This window comes from Anolis sagrei, chromosome 2 (assembly GCF_037176765.1).
Source record: "Anolis sagrei isolate rAnoSag1 chromosome 2, rAnoSag1.mat, whole genome shotgun sequence".
NCBI lineage: Eukaryota > Metazoa > Chordata > Lepidosauria > Squamata > Dactyloidae > Anolis > Anolis sagrei.
Window position 1 is genome coordinate 9,799,389 of NC_090022.1, and position 18,419 is coordinate 9,817,807.

The 18,419-nt window shown below is 46.2% G+C and overlaps 2 protein-coding genes across 2 annotated transcripts in view; both read right to left on the reverse strand.

Moving 5' to 3' along the window:
* LOC132765774 (zinc finger protein 850-like) overlaps positions 1-18,419 on the reverse strand; it is a 1,095,673-nt gene that overhangs the window by 220,069 nt on the left and 857,185 nt on the right. The window lies entirely within an intron of this gene.
* On the reverse strand, positions 1,863-17,534 carry LOC132766079 (zinc finger and SCAN domain-containing protein 30-like). Its single transcript, XM_067465312.1, has 5 exons — positions 16,920-17,534; positions 12,779-13,599; positions 10,119-10,251; positions 8,075-8,935; positions 1,863-6,002 (listed from the first exon to the last, which is right to left on the reverse strand). Exons 2-5 carry the CDS (start codon positions 13,511-13,513, stop codon positions 5,920-5,922), a joined length of 1,812 nt encoding a protein of 603 aa, XP_067321413.1. The 5' UTR covers positions 13,514-13,599; positions 16,920-17,534; the 3' UTR covers positions 1,863-5,919.

The following is an 18,419-nucleotide window of genomic DNA, read 5'->3' on the forward strand; positions in this document are numbered from 1 at the left end:
AATGGCTTCAGACTACAAGAAAGGAGATTCCACCTGAACATGAGGAAGAACTTCCTGACTGTGAGAGCCGTTCAGCAGTGGAACTCTCTGCCCTGGAGTGTGGTGGAGGCTCCTCCTTTGGAAGCTTTTAAACAGAGGCTGGATGACCATCTGTCAGGGGTGATTTGAATGCAATATTCCTGCTTCTTGGCAGAATGGGGTTGGACTGGATGGCCCATGAGGTCTCTTCCAACTCTTTGATTCTATGATTCATTGTTCCATTGCGTCCTAGTCACCAGGGCAGCAGAAAACAAGTTTGCTCCCTCTGACTTCCTCTCTCATACTTATACATGGCCCTCATCATGTCTCCTCTCAGCCTTCTTAAAGACCTGGGCTAAACGTGCCCAGGTCTTTAAGCCACTCCTCATAGGGCTTGTTCTCCATGCCCTTGATCCTTTGAGTCGCCCTCCTCCTTTGTGTCCATAAATCGTCGTCTGAGTTGTTCCAGTGTTCACTTTCGACTAATACCGTGGTTGACTGTTGCATTAGATCCTGAAGACTTGTTCAAATAGTCACATTTTCACTTTTTTCTGATCTAATATCCCTGGGGAGGGTGTGACTCAACCAAGGGGCCACCACTTAGAAGGGATGAGACACCACCCGTGTCTGCGAAGAAGGCAGGACTGAGAGAAGGGCAACCTTAAACTCTTCATAAGGATTCATAAGGAGAAATACATTTGGACAGGTAAGCTGAGCCAGAACCATTGAGAGCTTTATAGGCTAAAACCAGCACTTCGAATTGTGCCCGGTAGCAAACTGGAAGGCAGTGGGGTTGGCATAGCGGAAGGGTTGTATGCTCCCTGAAGGTCGCTCCAGTGAGCAACCTGGCTGCCACCCGTTGGACCATTGGAAGCTCCTGAACAGTCTTCAAAAGCAACCCCACATAGAGCACGTTGAAGCAAATATATCCATTAGAATCATAGAATCGAAGAGTTGGAAGAGACCTCATGGGCCATCCAGTCCAACCCCCTGCCAAGAAGCAGGAATATTGCATTCAAAGCACCCCTGACAGATGGCCATCCAGCCTCTGTTTAAAAGCTTCCAAAGAAGGAGCCTCCACCACACTCCAGGGCAGAGAGTTCCACTGCTGAACAGCTCTCTCAGTCAGGAAGTTCTTCCTCATGTTCAGATGGAATCTCCTCTCTTGTAGTTTGAAGCCATTGTTCCATTGCGTCCTAGTCTCCAAGGAAGCAGAAAACAAGCTTGCTCCCTCCTCCCTGTGGCTTCTTCTCACATATTTATACATGGCTATCATATCTCCTCTCAGCCTTCTCTTCTTCAGGCTAAACATGCCCAGCTCCCCAAGCCGCTCCTCATAGCGCTTGTTCTCCAGACCCTTGATCATTTTAGTCGCCCTCCTCTGGACACATTCCAGCTTGTCAATATCTCTTGAATTGTGGTGCCCACAACTGGACACAATATTCCAGGTGTGGTCTAACCAAAGCGGAATAGAGGGGTAGCATGACTTCCCTAGATCTAGACACTATGCTCCTATTGATGCAGGCCAAAATCCCATTGTCTTTTTTGCCGCCACATCACATTGTTGGCTCATGTTTATCTTGTTGTCCACGAGGACTCCAATATTTTTTCACACGTCCTGCTCTCAAGCCAGGCACTGTCCCCCATTCTGTATCTTTGCATTTCGTTTTTTCTGCCTAAGTGGAGTATTGTGCATTTGTCCCCGTTGAACTTCATTTTGTTAGTTTTGGCCAATCATCTCTCTAATCTGTCAAGATCGTTTTGAATCCTGCCCCTGTCCTCTGGAGTATTGGCTATCCCTCCTAATTTGGTGTTGTTGAAGCAAAAGACATGACAGAATTGGAAAGATTCGGCCTTGATTTATTTTTTTAATATATAGAACACATAACTTTAGCACTTACTATAACATAAGCATCAAAAGTCACTGTGTTTTAATTACTCTATGCAAATAAATAAGTAGGAGAGAGGGGTTTTCAGTTGGGTGGGTGCCTTACCTTGCCTTTCATTGATGCAGTTTCAGTATTCTGCTTCATTTTTTAATGCTTTCATTGTATTTGTTGTTCTAAATTATGAGCTGTTTTCAGCCTCCTCCTTGGGAAAGGGAATATTTGATTTGACCTGTTTTTGTTATGTTTGTTGGCATTGAATATTTGCCAAATTTTTGTTGTAATCCGCCCTGAGTCCCCTCAGGGAGATGCGGCGGGATAAAAATCTCTCTCATATATCTATCTAAATAAAAATGTAATGTTCGTTTGTGGTATTCACAGAACTCAGAAACCCCTGGATGAATTGGCACCAAATTTGAACACGATACACCTAACAACCCAATGTATGTCCTTCACTCAAAAAAAATTGATTTTTGTCATTTGGGAGTTGTAGTTGCTGGGATTTATAGTTCACCTACAATCACAGAGCATTCTGAACCCCACCAATGATAGAATTGAACCAAACTTGGCACACAGTTCTCCCATGGCCAACAGAAAATACTGGAAGGGTTTGGTGGGCAGTATCCTTTGGTTTTGGAGTTGTAGTTCACCTACATCCAGAGAGCACTGTGGACTCAAACAATGATGGGTCTGGGCCAAACTCTACACAAATATTCAATATGCCCAAATGTGAACACTGGTGGAGTTTGGGGAAAATAGAATCTTGACATTTGGGAGTTGTAGTTGCTGGGATTTGTAGTTCACCTACAATCAAAGAGCATTCTGAACCCCACCAACGATAGAATTGGGCCAAACCTCCCACACAGAACCCCCATGATCACTAGAGTGAGCCACAGCAACGCGTGGCAGGAGATGGCTAGTATATATATAGAAAGAGAGAGAAAGAGAGCGCTCCCACATGCATAGTGGATGACCTTCTTACAGCAACCCCAGAGGCACTCCAAGCAAATTTAGTATAATGCCAAGTTTTAAACTTTTGTTTATGTTTTTTCTGTACAGCGTAACAGTAGTCTCAATTCGCTTCTGACACAATAAATAAATATTATTATATGCATATATACATACCTAATAATGCTGTGAAACAAACTGGTGCAAACTTCTAACAAAACCTTTTTAAACACCGAGCCTGGAGGGGAAGGGGAAGGAGTGCATCCCATGCGGGTAGAAAGAGGAGTGCTTCATTCTCCACCTACCAAAGGGTAATTTTGATTAATGCTCCCCAGCCTCCAAACCCTAAAAGTGCTTATAATAGCATGCCCCCACCCATTTTTAAAGGTACGTTATACAGAGCATGAAAAGAGTATCACGTATTGCTAATTTTGGAGTCGCCACAACATTTGGCGACTCCTTTGACTCATTGCCTGAGTCAAAGGACAAGGAGGCCCCTTCCAGATATGTGAGGGTTATCCAGAAAGTAAGGTTACAAAGCATGCAGCTCTTGCGGGGAAGTTGGTATCATTGCCGTGTATTGGGAGAAGCAAAGCGAACGAGCAGTGCCAGTCGTCAGTAGCTCATCAACTGGCACTGTGGTGAAGGTTAGTTTCCCTCCAAGTGCAAAGTTCACGCTGTAATCTGCTACCTAAATGCTAAGGGCATGAATGCTGCTGTGATTAATGTATTGTTGAAGGCTTTCATGGCTGGAATCACTGGGTTGTTGTAGGTTTTTTAGGGCTGTATGGCCATGGTCTAGAGGCATTCTCTCCTGACATTTCGCCTGCATCTATGGCAAGCATCCTCAGAGGTAGTGAGGTTGCTTGCCATAGATGCAGGCGGAACGTCAGGAGAGAATGCCTCTAGACCATGGCCATACAGCCCGAAAAAACCTACAACAACCCAGCTGCTGTGATTCATTGTGAAATCGTTTCCGTTTATGGAGAGGACTTAATGTCAAGGCAGCATGTGACAAAATGAAAACAGAATATATTGTGACACCATGAAGAAGCTTCACAGAGCCATCCAAAACAAACGTCGTGGGATGCTGAGGGCGGGAGTCAATCTCCCCCATGACAATTCATGTCCACACACCGTTCATGCAACACAAGAGTTGTTGACTTCATTTGGTTGGAGTGTTTTAAGCCTCGCCTCTCACAGTCCCAATCTTGCACCCAGTGACTGTCATCTGTTCACTTAACTCAACTGACGAGTATGGCATAAGTCTGCCCATGCAAAGCGGGTGAACATAGCATTGAATGAAACATGCAGAATAATCACAGGATGTCTTAAACCTACACCTGTGGATAAACTCTACACACTAGCTGGCATTGCCCCCCACCTCCCCGATGTGCGATGGGAAGTTGCTGCTAAATGTGAGAGAAATAAGGTTGAACACTGTGAAAGCCACCCACTACATGGCTTCCAGCCTCCTCCCAGTAGACTCAAATCAAGGAGAAGCTTCATGAGAACTACCACTCCTCTTGGTGTCCCTCCAGCAACAGCAAATGTATCCCTCTGGGCAGCTAAACCAGGAAATCCCAACTGGATGGCCCCCCATGAGAGAGAGTCTTCCTCCAGGGCCAAACCAAGAATGGACAACTTGGAAGTCGCTGAACAGACTCAGAAGTGGAGTGGGCAGATCAAAAGACAACCTGGCAAAATGGCACAACCTAAAAGAATCCCACGTCTTGTGTGTCTGTGGGGCAGAACAGACAACTCCGTATCTGTATGCTTGTCCACTATGCCCTGCCTCATGTACAGAGGAAGAATTGTTGGAGGCTACAGACAATGCCATTACTGTTGCCTGTTTTTGGTCAAAAGATATTTAGCCGCCTGCACTCCTTCTATTTTTACAAGTTTTATACTCATTTATGCAATGTTATTGATACAAAATAAATAAATATATTCACTAAATTAAAGGGTGTTGTCCTATTGATAATGCTTATGTTATTGTTTGATTGTTTTGTTGTTTTTAAATTGCTTGTATTGTTGTTATTGCTTGTTGTATTTTGGGCTTGGCCTCATGTAAGCCGCACCGAGTCCCCTGGGGAGATGGTAAGGTAAAGGTAAAGGTAGTCCCCTGACATTAAGTCCAGTCATGTCTGACTCTGGGGTGTGGTGCTCATCTCCATTTCTAAGCCAAAGAGCCAGCGTTGTCCGTAGACACCTCCAAGGTCATGTGGCCACTGGCATGACTGCATGGAGCGCCGTTACCTTCCCACCGGAGCGGTACCTATTGATCTACTCACATTTGCATGTTTTCGAACTGCTAGGTTGGCAGAAGCTAGGGCTGACAGCGGAAGCTCACACCGCTCCCCGGAATCGAACCTGCGACCTTTCGATCAACAAGCTCAGCAGCTCAGTGCTTTAACCCACTGTGCCACCGAGTCCCCTGGGGAGATGGTAGCAGGGTACAAATAAAGTGTTGTTATTATGTTATTATTAATGACAACAAGGTGAAAATCAAAGTGACGAACTGGCTGAAAAAGGTGGTGGGAAACTTTTATCACACAGGCATCAAAACTTGTCGCATGGATGACGAAATGTATGGACCTGAATGGTGATTATGTGGGAAAATAATGTAATGCCTATACTACAATCTATGAATATATATTCATTCTTTGTATTTGTAAGCTTACTTTCCAGATAACCCTCGTAGGAACCAACTGGACTGGCCACTGAATTTCCTCATTAGAGAAAAGACGGTGTCCTTCCCTGCACTTCAAGACAGTGTATCTTAGTAGGCACTAAGCACACTCTTTGGCACACAACCGCCTCCTCCTCCAACAACATTGGCTCTGCGACCAGGATGAAGGAGCTTGAAGTATCTGCCTCATCCTGCCCAGTGAGAGGACCTGCCCTGGTGATACTTATGGTGGTGGTTCTACTGTCCTTATGCTAAGCAATCATGCTCTTGAGAATGCTTCCCCTGTTGCATCTTTCTGTTGCTGGTGTATGTCAACCATACACACAACAGCACCAATGGGTGTTGGTGGATACTTCTGGATCTTCCCTCCCTCTGTCAGCAGGAAGAGCCTTGCGCCATCACATCGCCGTCTTCGTCCTCACGTCTCTCTAGCTCACGTCTTCGGGCTCGATAAGAGGCTGCAAAGCAGGAGGAGAAAATGATAAAATGGCACAGAAAATAGTCCCAAACAAGGACATCTAACCACCTCTCAACAAAAGATTGCTCCAGGCACTGCCAGGCAATCAAATGCTAATCAAGGTAGTCAGTTGAAACATTCACACCTAGCTCCAACAGACAAGAGTCCTTTGTCCCACCCTGGTCATTCCACAGATATATAAACCCTTTTTCCTACTTCCAATAGACCTCACTACCTCTGAGGATGCTTGCCATAGTTGCAGGCGAAAGGTGCGAATGGCTCAGTTGGCCACCTTGATTAGCATTTGATGGCCTGACAGTTTTTTGGTGTGGCTTGTTACTGCCTGGGAAAATTCTTTATTGAAAGGTGATTAGCTGTTCCTGATTGCTTCTCAAGCTCTAACACGGGGACTCCAGAGAAAAAGCAATCAGGGATAGCTAATCATCTCTCAACAAAGGATTCCCCCAGGCAGGAACAAGCCACACCTACAAACTATCAGGCCATCAAATGCTAATCATTTCACATGCCAGTAAGGTAATGCTCAAGATCCTGCAAGGAAGACTCCAGCAAGACATGGAGTGATAGTTGCCAGATGTTCAAGCTGGGTTTAGAAAAGGCAGAGGAACGAGAGACCAGATTGCCAATATCTGCTGGATAATGGAGAAAGGCAGGGAGTTTCAGAAAAACATCTACTTCTGCTTCATTGACTATTCTAAAGCCTTTGACTGTGTGGATCATAATAAATTGTGGCAAGTTCTTGGTGGGATGGGCATACCAAGCCACCTTGTCTCTCTCCTGAGGAATCTGTACAAGGACCAAGTCGCAACAGTCAGAACTGACCACGGAACAACAGACTGGTTCAAGATTGGGAAAGGCGTACGGCAAGGCTGCATACTCTCACCCAACCTTTTAAACTTGTATGCAGAACACATCATGCGAGGATGTGCGGGGCTTGAGGAATGCAAAGCTGGAATGAAAATTGCTGGAAGAAACATCAACAACCTCAGATATGCAGATGACACCACTCTGATGGCAGAAAGCGAGGAGGAGCTGAGGAGCCTTCTAATCAAGGCGAAAGAAGAAAGCGCAAAAGCCGGGTTGCAGCTAAACATCAAAAAAACCAAGATTATGGCAACAAGAATGATTGACAACTGGAAAATAGAGGGAGAAACCGTGGAGGCAGTGACAGATTTTGTATTTCTAGGTGCAAAGATGACTGCAGATGCAGACTGCAGCCAGGAAATCAGAAGATGCTTCCTTCTTGGGAGGAGAGCAAGGACCAATCTCGATAAAATAGTGAAGAGTAGAGACATCACACTGGCCACGAAGATCCGCATAGACAAAGCAATGGTATTCCCTGTAGTCACCTATGGATGTAAGAGCTGGACCATAGGGAAAGCTGAGCAAAGGAAGACAGACGCTTTTGAACTGTGGTGCTGGAGGAAAGTGCTAAGAGTGCCTTGGACAGTTAAAAGATCCACCCAGTCCATATTTCAGGAAATAAAGCCCGACTTGTCATTGGAGGGAAGGATATTAGAGACAAAGTTGAAGTACTTTGGCCACATCATGAGGAGACAGGAAAGCTTAGAGAAGACAATTATGCTGGGGAAAGTGGAAGGAAAAAGGAAGAGGGGCCGACCAAGGGCAAGATGGATGAATGGCATCCTTGAAGTGACTGGTTTGACCTTGAAGGAGCTGGGGATGGCCACAGACAACAGGGAGCTCTGGCGTGGACTGGTCCATGAGGTCACAAATAGTCGGAAGCGACTGAACGAATAAACAACAACAAGAAATCTAATCCTCCAGTGCAATTCTATTGTCAACTAAATCCCAAGATCCCCAGTAAGAACCTTTTCCGTCAGATCCATCCTTTGACAGAAGGTGACCATAAAATCACACTGGAGGACCTAGAGGTTCCTGGAGAGATGTTTGCTCAGGTTAAGACAATCGAGGATGTTGTGTGTGTGTGTGTGTGGTTCGCCCAATCCTTTTACAGGAGTCCAGCAGATGTGGTGCTGAGACACGATACAATAAACCAAAACACAGAATCACAACCGAAAGCATCGAACTGACCTGGTAGGTGCCGATCTTTGAAGGGGGGCCTCCCAGCTGCGTCCCACACACTCCGCATCCGATTGAAATAAGGCGGTATAATGGGCGGCCTCTCTTTTCCTTCTGCCGCAGGTCGGCCGGCTGCGAAAAAGTCTGTCTTCAGCTGTTTCCATTTCGACCTCAGCTGGTCTATGTTCCGGGTGTATCCTTGAGCCTGGAGCTGGTCCTTGATTTTTTCCCAGTGTTGTTGCCCCCTCTGGGAGCTGCTGCTCATGAACAGGGCCAGAGCAGGGCTGGACTTGATCCCATTGAGCAAGGCCACAACCTCCTTGCCTTCCCACCGCTGGCCACGCATTCGAGGGACCATTTTGTGGAACATGGCCGCCTGGCCTGGACAATTGGCATGGAGGTCGGTGGGGCACGCGTGTTGGCCTCCATACAGGTATAACCGCTTGTAGGCTTTCTCCCCAACATGGCTTCTTTGGTGGACGAGAAGCTTTGAGCTACAAAGGAAGTATTTCCCACAGATCGGGCATCGGACTGGTTTACCTCCTGTGCGAGTTCTCATAGGGAGGCTGGAGCTTCTCCCATATGAACCGCAGGTGCTTCGTCTCCTTCTGGACTCCATTCCAATGGGGACCGCAGCTGTAGTTTCACTGATGATCTGGCGAACTTCTCCGCAAGGAGCTGAGTCCATTGGTTCCTCCACCAGATCAGATTCCTGAGGATATTCTGGCTTTTCGTGACTCGCTGAGACATTTTCCTGCATACAACACTGGGAAAGGCTGTCCTCTTCCTTCCAGACTGGTGCTGTGTGTGGACAACCCATTTTGGAGCCATCTGGAACGCATTCTTCACCATTGTTTATGGTTCCCCAACCCCCTGGAGAAAGAAAGAACAGTCACAAAACTTTCTCCTTAGATTACAAAGGAAGTAGAACTTCAAATAAGGAGGAGAAATATTCTGACAAAGGAGAAATATACATTTCCTGCTAGACATACAGAATAAGTTCCAAAAAGTGAGAATCTAGATTACTCCTCAAAAATGATAGAAATTAGTAAACAGTTATACCAGGGGTCCCCAAACTAAGGCCGATATATTCCACTATTGAGCAGCTCCTACCATCAGTTCTTACTTATGTTTAGGTATAATCTTTTTCCTGCAACTTGAATCCATGGCTCCATGTCCTAGTTTCCAGAGTGGCAGAAATCGAGCCTGTTCCCTCCTCAGATATTTAAACATGGCTATCATGTCCCTTCTCGGCCTTCTTTTCTCCAAGCTAATCATACCCAGCTCCGTATGCCATTTTTAGAGTATTCATGGCTTCCAGGCCTTTGCTCATGTGGACTACCTTTCTTTGGACATGTTCCAGGTTCTCCAAGCTAAACATATCCAGCTCCCTATGCCATTCTTAGAAAATTCATGACTTCCAGGCCTATGATCATGTGGACTACCTTTTGTTGGACACGTTCTAGGTTCCCCAAGCTAAACATATCCAGCTCCCTATGCCATTCTTAGAAAATTCATGACTTCCAGGCCTATGATCATGTGGACTACCTTTCGTTGGACACGTTCTAGGTTCCCCAAGCTAAACATACCCTGCTCCCTATGCCATTCTTAGAGAATTCGTGGCTTCCAGGCCTTTGATCATGTGGGCCATCTTTCTTTGGACATGTTCTAGGTTCTCCAAGCTAAACATATCCAGTTCCCTATACCACTCTTAGAGAATTCATGGCTTCCAGGCCTATGAACATGTGGACTACCTTTCGTTGGACACGTTCTAGGTTCCCCAAGCTAAACATACCCTGCTCCCTATGCCATTCTTAGAAAATTCATGGCTTCCAGGCCTATGATCATGTGGGCCATCTTTCTTTGGACTCCAATTTGCTTCTGATGTGACACAAAAAAAAGCATTTGGGGTCACACCCGTGCGGTGCACCAGGGGACCACAAAACCGCTCTGAGAGATCATATGAAGTCACGTTTTTGCCTATCCTTAAAAAATAGACACAATTCTGGTCAACTACAAAAGATTTTGAACATTTAAAAGTGTCTTCTGCCCTTACCAAAAAACCTGGGAGTGTCGTCGTCGTCATCCACTTCCTTTTTAGTCTCGATACAAAGCTGACTTTGCTCTGGGATCGAAGGAGGAGGAAGGTCTCCTTCGGAGGAGCTCCTGCCTGTCTCCGGGAAACCCTCCTGGAAAAGCAGAAAAGGACCTGTGTCAGGATACAAAGCAGCAAGGCTCAAAGGACATGTAATGATTGGATGAAGCCCCCAGAAATCTATCTATCTATCTATCTATCTATCTATCTATCTATCTATCTATCTCTCGGTTCTGTTTTTGGAGTTTCTCAGAATCTGCCCAGAATTAATGCAGCCTGAGCCCACTTAAACTGCCCTAGCTCAATGCCATGGACTCCTGGGTGTTGTAGTTTAGTTGAGGCAACAACACTCTTTGGCAGGGAAGGCAATCTATATAAATCAAAATGTAATGTTCATTTGTGGGATTAACAGAACTCAAAAACCACTGGATGAATTGACACCAAATTTGGACACAAGACACCTAACAGCCCAATGTATGTCCTTCACTCACAAAAACACTGAAAACACAGCAGAAGAGACTTAAAAAGCCCCCAAAAGCTAAATGACGAAAAGCTAAATGACAATACAGAAAAAGGAAGAAAGAGGGAGGGAAGGGGAGAAAAGAAAGAAAGAAAGAAAGAAAGAAAGAAAAGAGAGAGGGAAAGAAAGAAGGAAAGGGAGAAGGAAGGAAAGAGGTAGAGAAGGAAGAAAGGAGAGAAAGAGGGAGGGAAAGAAAAAGGGGGAAGGAAGGAAAGTTAGAGAAGGAAGGAAGGAGAGAAGAAAAAAGGGAAAGAAGGAAGGAAAGAGGGAGCGAAGGAAGGGGGAAGATGTAGAGAAAGAGGGAGGGAAGGAAAGAAAGAAAGAGAGAAGGAAGAAAAGAGGTAGAGAAGGAAGAAAGAAGAGAAAGAGGGAGAGAAAGAAAAAGGGGGAAGGAAGGAAAGTTAGAGAAGGAAGGAAGGAGAGAAGAAAAAGGGAAAGAAGGAAGGAAAGAGGGAGCGAAGGAAGGGGGGAAGATGTAGAGAAAGAGGGAGGGAAGGAAAGAAGCAAAGGGAGAAGGAAGAAAAGAGAGACAGCAGAAGAGAAAGAAAAAGGGGGAAGGAAGGAAATAGATAGAGAAGGAAGTAAGAAGAGAAGGAAAGAGAGAGTGAAGGAAGGAGGGAAAGAAGGAGAGAAAGGGGGAAGGTTGGCCACAGCAATGCGTGGCGGGTACAGCTAGTATAATAATATAATATATTTATATTCTGCTCTGTCATAGAATCATAGAATCAAAGAGTTGAAAGAGACCTCATGGGCCATCCAGTCCAACCCCATTCTGCCAAGAAGCAGGAATATTGCATTCAAATCACCCCTGACAGATGGCCATCCAGCCTCTGTTTAAAAACTTCCAAATAAGGAGCCTCCACCACACTCTGGGGCAGAGAGTTCCACTGCTGAACGGCTCTCACAGTCAGGAAGTTCTTCCTCATGTTCAGATGGAATCTCTTCTCTTGTAGTTTGAAGCCATTGTTCCGCATCCTAGTCTCCAGGGAAGCAGAAAACAAGCTTGCTCCCTCCTCCCTATGACTTCCTCTCACATATTTATACATGGCTATCATATCTCCTCTCAGCCTTCTCTTCTTCAGGCTAAACATGCCCAGTTCCTAAAGCCGCTCCTCATAGGGCTTGTTCTCCAGACCCTTGATCATTTTAGTCGCCCTCCTCTGGACACATTTCTATCTAACAGAGCATTATCTATGGAACAGTTTCTTCCTAAGATCATCATAGAAACAAAATTTCAGAAGTATTGTCAAAGACTCACAACCTCTGAGGATGCTTGCCACAGATGCAGGCGAAACGTCAGGAGAGAATGCTTCTAGAACAGTGTTTCTCAACCTTCCTAATGCCGCGACCCCTTGATACAGTTCCTCATGTTGTGGTGACCCCTAACCATAACATTATTTTAATTGCTACTGCATAATTTTGCTACTGTTACGAATCATCAATATCTGATATGTGGGATATATTTTCATTCACTGGACCAGATTTGACACAAATACGCAATATGCCCAAATTTGAATACTGGTGGGGTTTGGGGGGATTGATTTTGTCATTTGGGAGTTGTATTTGCTGGGATTTATAGTTCTCCTACAATCAAAGAGCATTCTGAACTCCACCAACAATGGAATTGAACCAAACTTGACACACAAAACTCCCATGATCAACAGAAAATACTGGAAGGGTTTGGTGGGCATTGACCTTGAGTTTGGGAGTTGTAGTTCTCCTACATCCAGAGAGCACTGTGGACTCAAACAATGATGGATCTGGACCAAACTTGGCAGGAATATTCCATATGCCCAAATGTGAACACAGATGGAGTTTGAGGAAAATAGACCTCAATATTTGGGAGTTGTAGTTGCTAGGATGTATAGTTCACCAAAGAGCATTCTGAACTCCATCAACAATAGAATTGGGCCAAACTTACCACACAAAACCCCTGACCAACAGAAAATACCGTGTTTTCTGATGGTCTTTGGTGACCCCTATGACTCCCCTTCGTGACCCCCACAGGGGTCCCGACCCCCAGGTTGAGAAACACTGTTCTAGAACATGGCCATACAGCCTGAAAAACCTACAACAACCCAACATTTCAGAACGTGCTCACCTGGTCTTCTTGCCTTTGGATCCCTTGTTTCTTTGAGAGGAAATCCTCAGCCAAGGCCACTGCCTGGGAGCAGGTCTCCGGCCCACGTTCCCGAACCCAGTTTTGGATCTGGGCTGGCAAGATGGTCAACAGCTGCTCCAAGATCAGCAGCTCCAGAATCTGCTCCTTGGAGTGGTGCTTGAATTTCAACCACTGGCAGCAAAGCTCCTGGAGTCGGATGTACGCCACCCGGGGCCCCTCGGCTTCCCGGTAGCAGAACTGCCGGAAGTGCTGGCGGATCTTCTCCCGGCTCAAGGTGTCCCCTCGCAAGATGGCCGCTTTCACCACCCCGTAATTTTCCCTGTGTTGGACGGGCAGCTTGAGAAAAGCCTGCTCGGCGTCTCCGCTGAGGGCCGGTGTGAGGCGGGTCACCCACTCTTCCTTGGGCCACCGACAGGCCTCGGCCACTTGCTCAAAAGAAGCCAGGAAGGCTTTGGCGTCATCCCACGGGGAAGACTTCTCTGAAAACGGGTCTGGCTCGGGGGTCTCAACGGTCTTCAGGAACTCCTGCCATTGAACTTCCCACAACTGGAGGGAGCTCTCCTCGGGCTCCTGTTTGATTTGGTCTCCTGGCATCATTTCCAAGAATTCCCGGATATTCCCGGCCTGGAGGACGTAAGGAGGAGACCCTCCTGTGCCCGGTGATGCTTCCTCCTCTGAGGTGGGGCCTGCGGGGCTTAAGGTCCCTCTTCTCATCCTTTGGGGACTTCACAATCAAGGTGTCGCACTGCAAGAAACGCAGGCTTAGGGACTGCGGACAGAACTGGAGGCAAAATGTTTGCCTGGAGAAGAAGCAGAAATGCATGATGGTGAATAGTCAACAAAGATTTTTCCAGCAAAAGTTGATAAATCAGACTAACACCAACTTTGGCCCTCCCTCCCTACAACTCCCATTTTGGACTTCAATTTCCACAATTCCTTACAGCCTACCGACTGGGTTGTTGTAATAATAATAAACTTTATTTATACCCTGCCACCATCTCCCCAACATGAGGCCAAGCCCGGACAACATATTACAGCAAGATAAAACCAAAACATAAACAACAAGCAACAGCATCAATATTACATTTTTAAAAAGTAACAACATAACATTACAATAAACACAATCACAGGTTTTCCCAGCTATATGGCCATGTGTTAGAAGCATTCTCTCCTGACGTTTCGCCTCCATCTATGACAGTGTTTCTCAACCTGGGGGTCGGGACCCCTGGAGGGGTCGCGAGGGGGTGCCAGAGGGGTCACCAAAGACCACAAGAAAACACACAATCTGCGAACCCCACCTCCTCCAAGATGAACTGAACCACCTCAACTGGGCTCTCCAGGCCAATGGAGACTCCACCTCAGACATCAGAAGAGCTGCAAGACCAAGAACAAGCCACGAGAGTAAAGAGGAAGATCCACCCAGAGGAAAAGTGTTCCTGCCATACATCAAGGGAACCACTGACCGCAGAGGGAAGCTGATGAGGAAACACGACATACAAACAATCTACAAACCCACCAAGAAAATCCAACAAATGCTACATTCAGCAAAGGACAAGAGGGATCCTCTCACCTCTGCAGGAGTCTACCGTGTACCATGCAGCTGTGGACAAGTCTACAGAGGGACCACCAAACGCAGCAGCATTGCCCAAACACGAATCCAGGAACAGGAAAGGCACTGCAGACTCCTTCAACCAGAAAAGTCAGCCATAGCAGAGCACCTGATGAACCAGCCTGGACACAGCATATTATTTGAGAACACAGAAATGCTGGACCACTCTCACAACCACCATGTCAGACTACACAGAGAAGCCATTGAAATCCACAAGCATGTGGACAATTTCAACAGAAAGGAGGAGACCATGAAAATGAACAAAATCTGGCTACCAGTATTAAAAAACTCTAAAATTACGACAGCAAAACAACAGAGAGGAAACAGGCACAGATTAACACCTCCCAGCAACAGATTTTCCCAGGCTCAGGCAGGCCTTCAAATGCTAATGAAGGTGATCAGTTGAAACATTCACACCTAGCTGCAGCAGGGAAGAGCTCTTTGCCCCACCCCAGCCATTCCACAGATATATAAGCCCATTGTCCTAATTCCAACAGACCTCACTACCTCTGAGGATGCTTGCCATAGATGCAGGCGAAACGTCAGGAGAAATGCCTCTAGAACATGGCTCTATAGCCCGAAAAAACCCACAAGAACCTAGTGATTCCAGCCATGAAAGCCTTCGACAATACATTAAAACACAGTATTTTCTGTTGGTCATGGAGGTTCTGTGTGGGAAGTTTGGGGTGGATGTAGGTGAACTACAACTCCCAAAACTCAAGGTCAATGCCCACCAAACCCTTCCAGTATTTTCTCCTGGTCGTGAGAGTTCTGTGTGCCAAGTTTGATTCAATTCTATCGTTGGTGGAGTTCAGAATCGCTTTGATTGTAGGTTAACTATAAATCCCAGCAACTACAACTCCCATAGGACAAAATCAATACCCGCCCCCAATCCCACCAGTATTTAAATTTGGGTGTATTGGGTCTTTGTGCCAAATTTGGTCCAGTGTATGAAAATACATCCTGCATATCAGATATTTACATTACTATATTCCCTGTAGTAACCTACGGATGTGAGAGCTGGACCTTAGGGAAGGCTGAGTGAAGGAAGAGAGATGCTTTTGAACTGTGGTGTTGGAGGAAAGTGCTGAGAGTGCCTTGGACGGCGAGAAGATCCAACCAGTCCATCCTCCAGGAAATAAAGCCCGGCTGCTCATTGGAGGGAAGGAGACTAGAGGGAAAGTTGAAGTCCTTTGGCCACATCACGAGGAGACAGCAAAGCCTAGAGAAGACAATGATGCTGGGGAAAGTGGAAGGCAAAAGGAAGAGGGGCCGACCAAGGGCAAGATGGATGGATGGCATCCTTGAAGGGACTGGACTGACCTTGAAGGAGCTGGGGGTGGTGACGGCCGACAGGGAGCTCTGGCGTGGGCTGGTCCATGAGGTCACGAAGAGTCGGAGATGACTGAACGAATGAACAACAACAACAATTCATAACAGCAGCAAAATGACAGTTATGAAATAGCAATGAACCACTGATCTATGACTTCACAACCTTTGAGGATGCCTGCCATAGATGTGGGTGAAACGTCAGGAGAGAATGCTTCCAGAACATGGACATACAGCCCGGAAAACCTACAACAACCCAGTGATTCCGGCCATGGAAGCTTTCGACAACACAACCTACCTACTGTTGGGAATTGTGGGAGGTGGAGTCCAAAACACCTGAAGGGCTGAACTTTGCCCATGCCTATGATAAATGGTCATGCTGGAAAACCTAGACATTCCTCATACTAATAAAGTAGTTTGTTGTTGAAGGTTTCCATGGCTGGAATCACTAGGTTGCTGTAAGTTTTCCAGGCTATATAGCTATGTATTGTCGAAGGCTTTCATGGCTGGAATCACTCAGTTCTTGTGGGTTTTTTCGGGCTATATGGCCATGTTCTAGAGGCATTTCTCCTGACGTTTCACCTGCATCTGTGGCAAGCTTCCTCAGAGGTGAGGTCTGCTGGAGCTGGGAAAAAAGGGGTTTATATATCTGTGGAAAGACCAGGGTGAGACAAAAGGCTTTTGTAAGTTGGGCTAGGTGTGAATCTTTTCAATTGACCACCTTGATTAGCATACAATGGGCTGACTGGGCCTATGTTCCAGAAGCATTAAGTGGCTGAGGGGGAAAAGGAAGAGGCCTGAGGCTGTTAGGAATGGTGGGAGTTGAAGTCCAAAACACTTGAGAGGGCCCAATTTTGCACAGGCCTGTCCTAGGAGAAGGTATGCCCCCATTTTGCACCCACCCAGTAGTTGTACTCCTGATCATCTGGGATCATAAACTATTCTGGCTGTACACATTGTAGCAGAAATTAAATCCATGATGTTACACTGTGAAGGGTGCATACATTGTATTTAGCAAATTGCAAAAAAATATAAACAGACATTTATGTTGCAATTTGTTTCAAAACATATATATATATATGTTTTGAAACAAATTGCAACATAAATCAATTCAAGAGTTCAGGATGCATGCAATTTGTTTTAATGCAGCAAAAAATCCATAAATCCAGACTGATACGCCACCTTTTTTGCTCTCTTCTGCCTGGGTTCCTGGTGCAAAGGGGATTCAAACCCTTGCAAGCACCATTGCAGTGGAGGTTTTTGCAGGAGGACCTTCTTTCCTCATTGCCTCACTCAGGAAGCGCCTTCTCTCTTGTTTTAACCCTTAGAGCACTGGATCCCAACCTCTGGGCTTCCAGGTGATGTGGATTTGTGACAGTTTGCCAAGCTGGCTGGGGTTTCTGGGAGTTAATGTTCCCCCCAAAAAACTTGTTTTGGAACAGTGATTCCCAAACTCCGGCCCTCTAGGTGTTTTCCTTGTGATTTTTCTTTTGTTTGCATTGTCGAAGGCTTTCATGGCTGGAATCACTGGGTTGTTGTGTGTTCTCCGGGCTGTACGGCCATGTTCCAGAAGCATTCTCTCCTGACAATTTGTCCACATCTATGGCAGGAACCCTCAGAGGTTGCGAAGTCTGTTGGAAACTAGGAAAATGGGATTTATGTATCTGTGGAACGTCCAGGGTGGGAAAAATAACTTTTCTCTGTATGAATGTAGCAGTTTTCAAGGTGTGACTTCATACTGCCTGGGGGAATCCTTTGTTGAGAGGCTATCACAGTTCCCAAGCCATTCTGGGAGCGGCAACTGTCTCCCAGCACGAAGAGGCAGGTGCGAATGTAGCAATTGGCCGCCTGATTAGTATTTAATGACCTAGTAGTTTTCAAGGGGTGGCTTCTTACTGCCTGGGGGAATCCTTTGTTGAGAGGCTATCACAGTTCCCAAGCCATTCTGGGAGCTGCAACTGTCTCCCAGCACGAAGAGGCAGGTGCGAATGTAGCAATTGGCCGCCTGATTAGTATTTAATGACCTAGTAGTTTTCAAGGGGTGGCTTCTTACTGCCTGGGGGAATCCTTTGTTGAGAGGCTATCACAGTTCCCAAACCATTCTGGGAGCTGCAACTGCCTGCCAGCAGAAAGAGATAGGTGCGAATGTAGCAACTGGCCACCTGATTAGCATTTAATGGCCTAGCAGTTTTAAAGGTGTGGCTTCTTCCTGCCTGGGGGAATCCTTTGTTGAGAGGCTATCACAGTTCCCAAGCCATTCTGGGAGCAGCAACTGCCTGCCAGCACAAAGAGGTAGGTGCGAATGTAGCACCTACCTGATTAGCATTTAATGATCTTACAGTTTTAAAGGTGTGGCTTCTTACTGCCTGGGGGAAGCCTTTGTTGAGAGGTTATCACAGTTCCCAAGCCATTCTGGGAGCTGCAACTGGCTACTAGCACAAAGAGGTAGGTGTGAATGTAGTAATTGGCCACCTGATTAGCATTTAATGATCTTACAGTTTTAAAGGTGGGGCTTCTTACTGCCTGGGGGAAGCCTTTGTTGAGAGGTTATCACAGTTCCCAAGCCATTCTGGGAGCTGCAACTGGCTACTAGCACAAAGAGGTAGGTGTGAATGTAGCAATTGGCCACCTGATTAGCATTTAATGATCTTACAGTTTTAAAGGTGGGGCTTCTTACTGCCT